This window comes from Maylandia zebra, linkage group LG7 (assembly GCF_041146795.1).
Source record: "Maylandia zebra isolate NMK-2024a linkage group LG7, Mzebra_GT3a, whole genome shotgun sequence".
In the NCBI taxonomy this organism is placed as follows: Eukaryota; Metazoa; Chordata; class Actinopteri; order Cichliformes; family Cichlidae; genus Maylandia; species Maylandia zebra.
Window position 1 is genome coordinate 29,957,113 of NC_135173.1, and position 12,391 is coordinate 29,969,503.

The following is a 12,391-nucleotide window of genomic DNA, read 5'->3' on the forward strand; positions in this document are numbered from 1 at the left end:
CTCTGTGCACCTCCGGCAGCTGCAGAGGGTAAAAAGGCCGTGCTGGAGTATATTAAACATTTATTACCTACATACACATTCGCTGCCCATTACCTGCAGATTGGTTCAAGCTGTGCAGAGTTCCAGCGCCTTTCTTTCCACCTTTTATTAGACACACATCACCAACGTGGCCGAGCTCCCAGCAGTCCAATTCAAACTTCCATAAAGTGAAAGCAACGTTCGGGTTTCTCTCCTCGTTTAGAGACCGTGTGAAAATGATCCGAGAGAAAACAGGCTCATAAAAGAGAAGGAGAGTGTGACTTTCTCAGGAGTGCAGGAGGCTTTTCCCTCATATTTAATTTCACTCTCGAAAAGAAAACCAAACAAATTGTTCTTTGATTTTGATGGATGTCATTGATGACAGACTCTTAGCTAATATATTAAACTTGGTGTTATGGCTGTGGACAGAAACTACAGAAAGTAAAGGACATGACTCTCCCGATGTGAGCCGAACTCCAGAAATCCAGAAAAATAGCAAAAATGTCATTTTTACATTGTCTGAGCTTCAGCAGCATGCTTTAACTCTCTGATATAACACATCACATTAGTGCTCACAGTAACTCAGGAATTTAGAGGTGACAAAGAAAAAGTATATAATTTTGATCATAAAAGATAAATACATCAGAAGACTTCAAACAAAAGCATTTAGCATCATTTATTTATTTATGCACCTCTCTGAATTCAGTCATTAGTTATTATTCCTCTCAGCATGTCTTTGTCCTGTCTTCATCCCCTTACGATTGCCCCTCCCTGAGCCTGGTTCTGCTGGAGAATGCAATGATTTTCAAAGCTCATAAAACCAATAAAATATCGATTTATTAAATTTTCTTTTTTGCTTGTATTTATATTTAATAACTATATATTATAAAAGCTGGAGTGTATACACTAGTAGTGCTTTATAAAGGACACTAAATGCTTCCTAAAGGTAGAAGACTACAAGGTTAAAGCAGCAGTGACATCCTGGAGTGCCTCTAAGTTGTGCATCAGTCTCTGAGTTAAATGTGCAAACCTGTGAAATCTGTAGGCTCAGCTGGTGTTCGTCAGGTGCATCAGATAATCCCCGGTGTAGTCGCATGTTTATTGGTATTTCTCCTCACCTTTTTATTTTCACATCCATCTTTATCTCCAATAAACCCTAATTGAAACGGTCATCCATCAGCGGCGGCTGGGTTCTGACTGTGGCAGCTGTTTTGCTGTAATCTATTTTTCATTGTCTGCGAATCGATCGCGCTCTCTCTCTCTCTCTCTCCCGCTGCTGTCGCTCGGCCCGGGTGTTAACAGTGTACTGTGATGTGCATGTCCTCGGCCCTCCGAGTGTTTCCCTGAGCCTCACAAACACAAACAGCAGATGTGTGACTTGATTTGGCGAGCCGTGTCTTCCGGCGGCTTATCTGCTGGAACAAGTTGTAAATGTGTGTTTAACAGCTGCCTGCATCCACGGCCGAGTTAATATTCATCAGACACATGTTCTCCTATTGAGTGATAACAAAACACGTCGTGCACGCACAGCCACGACTGGAAAACATTATCAGAAACTGCAGCCGAGGCTCAGCTGGTCGAGCTGCTCGGCCACTAATGGCAAGACCAGCAGCTTCACCCTGACTTGGCCCCAGTTAAATCTCAGCAACAGGCAACTTCCAGCTGAAACATGAGGCCAGTGAGCCAGCTCCGAACCTGCAGTTCCTATGACGTCCAGCAGAGGCAGCAGTGAGTCAGTCCCTCAGACTCCCATGTTAAAAATTTACAGAGGAAATAAACATGTTTACAGGATGATACAGATACTTTACTCCTTCATAACATCTGTACAGGGGGAGAATGTTTTCAATGCTCACCATTTGCATTATTAGGGACGTGGCCTCTTTGACTGGCAGGTGGCTGTAGCTACTAGCTGTCTGCTAGCTTCAGCTGAACTGGACCTCTGGACCGTGTTTGTGCTGTTGGAGCGATTTTAATGACATCATCTGGCTGCTGTGAGGTTACTGTACTAACAGACTGTCCAAGTAGGTGGTGCTCTAGATTAGGTGAGTGAAATTCAAGGATTTTAATTAGATGTCACTGATTAGCAGGTCTCTGTATCTGAGTGTTCCCATAGACTCTGGCTGTGTCCCAATTTAGCGACCGCACGCTTCGAGTACGCATTTTGAGACATATTACGTCACAGCGACCCGACAATGGCTGTCCCTATTCGAAGTGTACTCCAAATGCGCCGTTGATTTCCCCAAATATCAAGCGTGGTCAGGTGCATGCTTCGTGGACACATATATCCCACAAGTCATAGCGCAGCGGTGGGTGTGGATAATTTTGCCGCAAAATATGGCAGATGGCAGAAGCTGAGCGGCCGAAGAGTAAACCTTCAAAAGTAAGTACTGAATATGATGTCACTTATTTATGTGGGAATGTTTAATAATGAAGAACATTAAAACATTACTGTTGGCCACATGTCGGCAAAGTTATGTGACATTAGTGATGTTTGTACTTTCAGCATTTACTTGGTTTTAAAGCCTCTACTTCAAAATATACACCGTTCAATAGTTAACTTTAATCTTACAGAGAATGTGACGATTTTATGGATAATTAAAGTCAGTCATATATCCACAAACACAACAAGTTGAAAGTCAGTGATGCTGCTCGGTTTGCAGTCCTATCACAACACAAGCAGGAGTCACTGCACTGTTAATGTTAGCTATGTTATATTGCTGCCTCTGTTCGGTGGTGTCGAGCCAAACGGACCACGTGTGTTTGAACGAGCTGACGGTTCACTCGTTAAGCTGAAAGAAAGATGCTTTAATCACAGGAGTCACACATGTGTCCACTGTACCATCTGGGAACTCTTCTTGTTTAGCACTCGTAATAACACAAACACTAAATCCTCCTTCTCTTGTGCTGTTTTGTAGCAGTGTATACACCTGAGACTGTCACCTGTCTGTCTGTCCTGCACTCTCTCTCTTTTTCTTTCTCTCTGATTGTGTAATAAAAGTATGAACATGTATTTATAAGTTACACTTGTGTTTGAATCCTGCAGCTTATCACACATTTGATTTCCATGTGTGACAACTGCAAGTGTCCAGAGTGAGGACAGACTGAGGGACCCACTGCTGCACATCATCTGTGAGGCTTTGCACCCCTGATGATCCACCAGGACAAACTCAGCAGTGTGTGAGGAAGAGGAGGAAGAGCCAGCAGCAGCTGACAGATGGAGAGAATAGACAGACTGTTCCCTGTTTGTGAAGGACTGCTAGGAAAGTTTAACATAACTAACTGTCTGTCCTGAATCAGTCTTATTAGGTAATGTTCAAATAATTTGATCATTCCAGTGTTTTCAGTGTGGGAGAAAGTACTCAGGGCCTTCAAGTTACACACTATGAAAGGCAGCAACAAGTTTAATATTCAGAAACCTAAAGTATGTATCAGCAGCAGAATGGAGCTAAAAATAAATGTTTGTTTCAGTTCTATGAAGCTTTGAGTATTTTGGATTAGTAGCACTGCTGTGTTTTTTGCATCATATTGCTGTAATTGTTTATATGCTTTATATATTCTGAGGTAAGTTGATCTATAGTGTTACATCATATTCTATAAGGATGTTATGTGTTTGTATACTTTCTGCCCAGTTTGACCCATTTAGCAGAAGCCAGCCTGTTTAAGGCTCTGATATCTATTTTGTATGACTTAAAGCAGTTATGACATGGTCTGATTTTCTCACCTAATAAAGGAATATTTCATATATCAGTCTACTCTTCATTTCATCAGAAACCGTTATCACAGCTCGTACATTTGCTTTTTACACATATATGTAAGCGTTGAGCCAAATATAATGTAATGCCAACATATTAAACAAACAATATTTGTCTCTTATATATGATACATCTATATATACACTGTCAAAGATACTTGTCTTTGAGTGAAGATTTAAGGTGACAGGAAATATAAATAAATGCAACTTGAATCTTTGACACAGAGTTCAAGCTCACTGCTGTAATATATCCTGTAATATTTCTCCTTCATTTCTGTCACACAAAGCTGTATGAAACGTTTCTCACTGTTAGTATCATGGTTGCTAGGCAACCTGAGCAGCACAACGAAGGCTAGACCGTCCCATTTCACAAGCCTCTCACTTCCGCACTTCTCGTACTTATAGTACGCACCGTACGTAGTACGCGTAGTGCGCATACTTCGAAGTGTGCGCACAGCCTCTGTGGGTGCAGACTAGTAACCAAAATAGCTGTTAGCTAGCTGATAACGGTCACTTCTTGATAACTTTAAGGCTTCATTACCAGTGGAGGATGTGATTATAGCTACATGTCATGGTGCTGGGTCTTTGACCAGCATTTTGAGTTTCATGCCCATGTCAGTTCTGTTTGAGTTCTATGTCCCCCTATTTAGTTCTTGTCTTTTTAGGTTCCCCCATGTCTGTGTCTTCCCCGCTATGTTAGTTATAGTGTCATGTCTTCAGTGTGTGAGTCTGTCATGTCATATCCCCTGTGTTTAAGTCTCTCTCGCTCTTTCTGTGTCTCAGTGATGTTTTTGTCTCCCTTTATGTCGCACTCGCTCCCTCTTTCCTCCTCTTGTTTACATGTCTCCCCCATCTGTTAGGTGTGTTCTCCCTAGCCCCTCATGCCCTCTGTATGTCTCCATAGTTATGTTCGTGTCTTGTCTCCCAAGACAGCTGTGTTCCCCATGTGTTTCTAATCCCCTTGTCTCCTCTCTGTGTATTTAGTGTGTGTTTTCAGCCATTCATTGTTGGGTCATTTGTTATGTTCACTTTGAGTTTCCTAACTTCCATGTTTCCTGGCTTTCAAGGTTTTTATGTTCCCGTTGTCCCATGTTCAGGTTTTTATCATGTTCAAGATTTGGTGTTCTTTTTGTCCCTTGCGTTTAGCCTTTAGTTTTTCTCATTTTAGTTCCAGTTAAGTTTCCCTTTAGTTTCTACCTGCCTTCCGTTTGCTACCTTTGTGCCACAAATAAACGTCTCGCCGTTTGTTAAACTCTGTCCATGTCTCGAGTGCCTGCATTTGGGTCCGCAAAAAAGAAATACAAAGTCTGCCACTGCAGACCTGTGATACTACATCAGTCTTTATCAATATATCAGGGCTTGCCCTCCACTCAGCCCTGGGAGTTTACGTGTGAGCCACTAGACAGTGATGGCAGATGATTGAAGGTTGAATCGTGCAAACACTGACTGCATAAATGCGTCAAATGGATTTCAGAGCAAAACCAACCGAGGTGGCTTTGGACCATTTGCAATTAGTCCCCACCTTGCTCCATAGACACACCAAGAATCCCTCTCCACACACTTTAAGGTGCTTTCCCTACAACCGGCTTCAAGAAGACCAAACAAACGGTGGGGTTACTGAAGGCCTCAGAGTGCCTGTGGAGGTGGTCTTCAGCTCTGGACTGTTAGAATTCCCACAGCAGCTGTTTCTGATAATAAATTTAACATTCTTCCAACTGTAATCTTAGAGATTCAGACTGTCTCTCTGTGAATCTTTTCCCCGCTGTGGTTCTAGCATGCCATCACAGCTGACAGCACATTTCTGCACGTGTGTGGTTACTTCACTGGAATTTGTCATTGCTCATGCTTGGAATCTGTGCATGCTCTGAGTCACCAGCAGGAAACGCTAACTGTGACTGTGTGCAGAGAAGATGTGATGCGGTCTGAAAAACAAGGTCACTGCTCTCTGCTGTTACCTTTTGCTGTGTGCGGCGCGCAAACATGCAAACGGGTTTACACAGGTGACATCACCGTGAAGAAAACAGGGCTGGAGTGACGGCAGGCAGCGAGGCAGAGGACAACTGAGGAGGTGTGATGATGTCAGCAGGAGATCGTGATTGGCTCAGATCACTGCGGTGTCTGTGTGTGTGTGTGTGTGTGTAAGAGGGAGAGTGGGATTTTGTGCACTTCCTCTCTCCTCTATGAGCACATGCCAAAATAAGCTCATTACCATCACAGGAGCCAAGGCTGGAATTCAGAAATTCATTAGCTCAACCATTTGCATAGCCTCACTTTCCTCTCAAAGTGTGTGTGTGTGTGTGTGTGCTTGGCAGAGCTGGCTGCAGGCACTCAGAGCCTCTCCTACCTGCTCCTCGTCATGGCTCCTCTCCTGTGGCTGAATTAAAATGCTCCCCCTCACTCAGCTGAAGGTTCGGGCTCCGCTGCGATTCATGTTCAAAGAACTGCGGTCTGAGAAGCAGAGACTGACAATTACTGCAACAAAGGCATGACCGACAGGGAGAGCGGCTTTAATTGAGTTAAAATTGAGTTTGTGAATAGATCATTGTGTTAATTTTAGAATAAATACAGTTCTTTTCGAGGAGGGTGCACTTCAGCGCAGGAGAGGGGCGATATGAAATCTTTCTCATGGCCCTTTTTCCTCCTCTTTCATTTCTCCTCCTGCAGCATATTCATTTTCTGACCCGTGCTTATCTGTGATAATACCACGATCTGTGCTTGCCTGAGGTACAATACCCGAGACTGAGCTGAAGGAAGTCTGAGATACGGAGCAGGAGTTTGTTTTCATGACTTTACCAATAAATGAAGGAAAGCGGTGAAGAAATCTGCTCTCTGATTGGCTCTTCCTGCCTCCAGGAGCTAGCTATGTGCTGCCAGTCCCTCCAAGAGGATGCTGCAGGCCACACAACTTATGCATGACAGCCTGAAATAATATGTAGAGTCAGACTGGCTCTCGATGCAGATGTATAAAAAGAGCTGATTGTGCAGATAACCCTCTCATGTATTTACCACCCTTCATGGGCCACATTTACTAAGCAGGGCAAAATAACCAGTGAGTCCCTGGTTACAGCTGCCAGCTGTGATCACACAGAGTCGATGTTCAGCTGCACGTCATTTACTAATCAATTGTTAATCATAATCATAAAAGCATATAAATGAAGGTCAAAAGTCATACACGTGTACATTAAATGTATGGCTGCAGTGACAGACAGAGTGGCTTTATTGGAAACGTGCTTTAGTAACTCACAGGCTCTATTGTCAGACTTTAAACTGATCAGCAGCATTTTAACATCACCTAAAAGAACGAACCATAATAACAATAAATTTTATCTCTGTACAATTTTCTCTGCGGATTTCTTTAGTAACACATGGAGACTGTCTGTGTGTTTGTGCGTGTTGAGTTTGTAGGTCCATCACTAAAAACAGTGGGAGCACAGTGCGCTGTTGACAGTTTCAACCTTGTCTCTGTGACGTGTGCAGGCTGCCATAGAAGTGACAGGATGTTGAACCACCAGCATCTGCCACCATATCAAGCACTGAAAATAATCTGAAATAATACAAAAATGCTGCAAAATTAGCTGGAAATTGTCACAGATGTTAGCATATGAGTGTGTGCTCTTGATATAAATATTCCCTCCCTTCTTTTGTTTCAGGTGTGAATGAAACATGCAGTTCATTTTGGTAGTTAGTGTCCGGTTCGAGTCAGAAAGGACGGGAAGCAGGGAGGGTGCCACAAGTTTTATTTAAAGGAGCAGATCACCACAGATATGCTAAAAACACTTTCCTTTTCTTGTACAGGGACAGCCTGCTAATGTGAACTTGAGCACTGCAATCCACAGAGTAATGCCTTAAACTCCTAAAAGTAGGGCCTCTGTTGATGGTTCACACTCCAGGAACTCTCTGTGCTCCGGTGTTGTCTGCAAAGAAAAGTTCCCGTGTTAATATTTCAAGGTGTTTCAGGTGTATGTTTGAACCCTAGCTTCAGGTACTTATGCTAAGCTTCATGCTGCACAGAGGCTTTGTGGGGTTGTGTGTTCAGCAGCAGGCGACATGTCACGCTCTTTGTCGTGTTTGGCTGCAGATTAAACTCCAGACTCCACAGGAGCGTTCAACCTTCCAGCACTGAGTTATCGTGTCTCCTGAATGTCCTTGAACCTCTCAGGTGGTCCAGCCTGGCTCTGTGAGCTTCAAATGACTGGACACGAATCAGTCGACGCACATGCCTCTGTATATCTCCTCAGCTAACAGCAGCGTGAAGCTCAGAGACGCAGCGACAGAAACATTTATGAATATGTCCCTAAATCTGTGTGCCAGATGTTTAATATCTGAGCTCTAAGTGCTTTTATTCAGGGGGGTGTTACTTTCAGCTGCTTCACCTCAGCCGGAGCTCCACACATCTGAGTTTGCAGGGTTTTTTATTGGTGTGTCCTCCCGAGAGGAGCAGACACTCCTCAAACTCTGTGTACCAACTGCTGAATGTGGAATATGAATTTGATTGCAGTTCAGTCTATATGGAAGTGTTTAACCTGGCACAGACGTTCAGCTCACAAACTTCTTCAATCTAAAATCTTCAGTGTTTATAGTAATTTGGCCTTTTTAAATTGACTTTTTGCTCTTTATGAAATGAAAATATTAATAAGATGTAGTAAAAGAAAAAAGAGATTTTCAGTTAACTGACTAAATATATATATATATATATATATGTACACACTAGTGATTAAATAAAGAAAAATCATAAATAGGAATGTGTGTGTGTGTGTGTGTGTGTGTGGGGGGGGGGGGGGCAGATGGGATATTGCACAGGAATGAGCAGCAGTAACAGTACAAAAGTTTTTGTTTTTTGTGGCAGTTGTTACAGTATTGCACTTTTTAAAAAAATATATAAATATCAATAACGTGGAGTGACCAGTGCAGATTATACAGAGTACTTGTGAAGCTGCAGGGTAGCTTCTGAGTGCGTCCTGTGGACTGTGTTGTGTGTGTTTAAGTGTTGTGGTTGAGGTTTCGTATGGCTTGATGGTAGAAACTGTTTTTAAGTCTTGTAGTCCGAGCAGACAGGCTCCTGTAACGTCTGCCAGATGGTAACAAGGAGAAGAGCTGATGTGCTGGGTGGCTGTGTGTTAGGGCCGAGAGGGCCAGGCTGTGGGTGTGGACTCAAATGCAGACACAGAGGGAGGCAAAACGGGCGTGAACACAGTGCTTTATTTACAGTGCCTAGTGAACTTACAAAGCAGGAAACTATGAATGCTATGAACGGAGAATGCTATGAACTGTGGAAGCTATGAACTGAGAACTGTGAGGCCAAACTATGAACATGAAACTGAGTGCTATGACTAGGTGCTAGATTTCATGGATGGATCCTGGGAATGGAAAAAGGGGCAGCGGCTTGGATGGAGGTACGCAGTCACTATAATGAGAGGAGACAAGTAGTCAGTGGCAGTCTAGTGAATCACAGCTGAAGGATTAGACTATGGTGGGTAGGGCTTACGCGTTGCAGGTTAAAGTGTCATGCGAGGAGGGGGTGTCCAAGGGGTTCCGGGTGAGAAGTGTCCAGAGAGGATCCAGAATATACTTGGAGTGAGGGACTTGGCAGGGAGGCAGGCAGGTGTAGTCCAATGATGGAAAGGAAGCAACCAGATGACAGAACCAGCGTCGAGGCGGAGATGTGAGTAGTTTAGCTTGGGAAGTGCGACTGCCAGGTGGGTCCTATGACAAAGAAAACACGGTGAGGAGAAAAGCAGTATTTAAGGGCTCTCACAAGGGCTTGGCGGCCTAGCACTAACGTGAGTTAGCAGAAGATCTGGCAGAGGTCTGTTGTGAATGCTGGTCTTATATGCTGGTGACTTTATTGGAACCAGGTGTGGAAACTGATTGGAGTCTCTGCCTGAAGGTGGAGCCCAGCGGAGTGGAAAAACCCCGTACTCACCCGGACCATGACAGCTGTGGTCCTTGATGATGCTGTGTGCTTTACGGAGGCATCGCTGGAGATAAATGTCCTGAATGGCAGGAAGCCTTGTGCCAGTGATGTGCTCTGCTGCCTTCACCACCCTCTGTAGTGATTTACGGCTGCTGGCAGAGCAGCTTCCGTACCAAACTGTGATGCAGCTCGTCAGCAAGCTCTCGATTGCACACCTGTAGAAATTTGAGGTGATGTTGGCGTTCATGCCAAACTTCCTCAGCTTCCTCAGGAAGTAAAGCCACTGGCGAGCTTTCCTGATAGCAGTGTCTGTGTGAAGGGTCCAGGAGAAGTCCTCTGTGATGTTGACTCCAAGGAATTTGAAGCTGCTGACCCTTTCGACCTTGACACCGTTGATGTGGATGGGCTGGTGTTCCCTGACTGGTCGTTTCCGGTAGTCCACTATCATTTCTCTAGTTTTGCTGATGTTGAGAGTCAGGTTATTTTCCAGACACCACTCGTACAGTGCCATCACCTCCTCTCTATAGGCCGTCTCATCATTGCCTGTGATGAGGCCTATGATGGTTGTGTCATCTGCAAACTTGATGATGATGCTGGACACGTGTTTAGCAACACAGCAACACAGTCGTATGTGAACCAAAATCAGGAACGGATTAATCATCACCTGCCTGTCCTCCTGCCCACCCTTGGAAACCCTCTCACCTCAGGTTGTCAGAGTGTTTTTTCCAATCAGCCGCTCACTCTTCCTGTACGTTCCCCAGGAAGCCTGTGTTCACTCCACCCGCAAGTAAGTGCTTATCTCTAGTTTTCCTATCATTACCTCGTGTTGTTTACCACTCTCTGCCCCTCTAGTTATACTCTTATGTTACAAAGACCCCTGTCCCGTGCACTTCTGTTCTGAGCCCACCTTGTGACGCTCAAGCCCAGCCAGAAATTAGTTGCTGTTTTCAGTTCCTGCCCTTGAGTCCACCTTTTGTGCCGGCCTTGTGTCAGTTAAAGTACTTATACTACCCGCATACAGTTGTTACAAGTGTTATGAAGGAGGAAATTATCTTTAGAGAACAAGCCAGTTTGTGTATCAGGCTGTAAACATGTTTATTTCTGCTGTAAAAATTGAACATGGGAGTCTATGAGGACTGACTCACTGCTGCCTGTGCTGGACATCAGAGGAATTGCAGGTTGGTCAACACATAATCTCACAAGTACACTTCATCTCTTTGGCTTTCCATACATTTAATATATGTAGTTTTATAGCAACAGATCAAGTTGCTCTGTAGTTTCTCGCCGCTCAACATTGTTCATGTTACTGAGCAGCGATTTGTCCCCACACACCCACATGTTCCTGCAGGGCAAGGTGTATAATGGAGCTGAGTCACAGGACAGCCTGAGGCCACATTAACCTCAAAGCATCAAAAAGATTATTATTATTATATCATATAATTTTTCCTGTACTTTGCCAAATAGCTTTGTCCTCCATTAGGAACTTCTCTCTGATTTCAGAGCTGTAACTGCTATGTAATTTGACTTACAGTCACAGGAGAAGGTTTGGCCAATCACAGAGTAATTCTTCATGGAGCGGACTGGTTAAAATAAGTGAATCTCTGTAATGACTTCTTCAAAAGACACTTGGAGTCAGACGTTAGAGTTAAGAAGATGAGAGTGGAAATATGGGCTGTAAAAGTTCACTTGTCCTTAAAAAAAAGTCTGGTTGCTGCTGCTGTGAACTGTACATCGAACACACCAGCCTTCACAAGACCTTAGAAGAAGCATGAAGCTGGGCGATGCTTACAAAGGATTTCTAAGGATCTCCATGTGCATCTATTCATAATGACACAAACTGGAGAAATTTGAGGACTGTTAACATCAAGGTCCAAAGCGCTGGTTTGTAGAAGTACTGAACAAGGATGGGGTTAATGGAATAAAACATTACAGGTAACGACTGCTCTCCATAAAGCAATCCAGCATGTCAGAAATGTTGTTCTGAATGATGTTCTGTGGACATCTCAAAACAAACACTGTATTTAGCAGAAACACAGCTCTGCACATAAAACCAGCTGTGAAGCACGGCAGAGGCACCATCATGGTTTGTTATTTTAAAAACAAGTATAGAAATTATCCTGGAGAATATCACAGAAATATCATTACCTGAAGCTGATGCTGGACCTACTGGAGGTTTCTTCACTGCTCATCACTGATCATCTGAATGTCGAGGTTTCTGCTCAAAGATTGAAGGGACCTTCATCTTGTTGTGATTTTGAGCTTTATATATAAAAAAAACCTAAACAAAACTGAAAATGCAACATATGATGTCATGTGCTAGAGCTGGAACATGAAGCCAGTTACTGAGTGTATGTAACCTGCAGTTCCTCTAACATCCAGCAGAGGCGCCGCAGTGGGTCAGTCCCCATAGACTCCCATGTTCAAACGTGTACTGTAGCCCATCTCAGCGGGGATGGAGGCGGTACACCCGGCACAGGGGAGCTGTCTGGGCTTATTAATTTGGCCAAATTCTGGGTTCTCCCTTTATAGAAAGAATGTTGGCACACACCAAATTGGTTTTGAGTTTCCACCAAAGGGAGACAAGTCTGGACTGGGAATAGTTTTATTGTTAGGGTTTAATTTAGTCAAGCTTAAGAAACATTTTGGTTTATTAAAGGGCCAGAAATAACTTCTGCTAAGTCATGTAACACAGACTTAATCATGTTTAT

At 43.7% G+C, this 12,391-nt stretch overlaps 1 protein-coding gene across 1 annotated transcript; it reads right to left on the reverse strand.

Annotated features, from left to right (window-relative positions):
• Window positions 1-8,891: 8,891 nt before the first annotated feature.
• LOC143419457 (uncharacterized) lies at window positions 8,892-11,139 on the reverse strand. The gene is made up of 2 exons (XM_076886225.1): window positions 9,255-11,139; window positions 8,892-9,173 (listed from the first exon to the last, which is right to left on the reverse strand). The coding sequence occupies exon 1, from the start codon at window positions 10,342-10,344 to the stop codon at window positions 9,511-9,513; it is 834 nt and encodes a 277-aa protein (XP_076742340.1). The 5' UTR covers window positions 10,345-11,139; the 3' UTR covers window positions 8,892-9,173; window positions 9,255-9,510.
• Window positions 11,140-12,391: the final 1,252 nt, after the last annotated feature.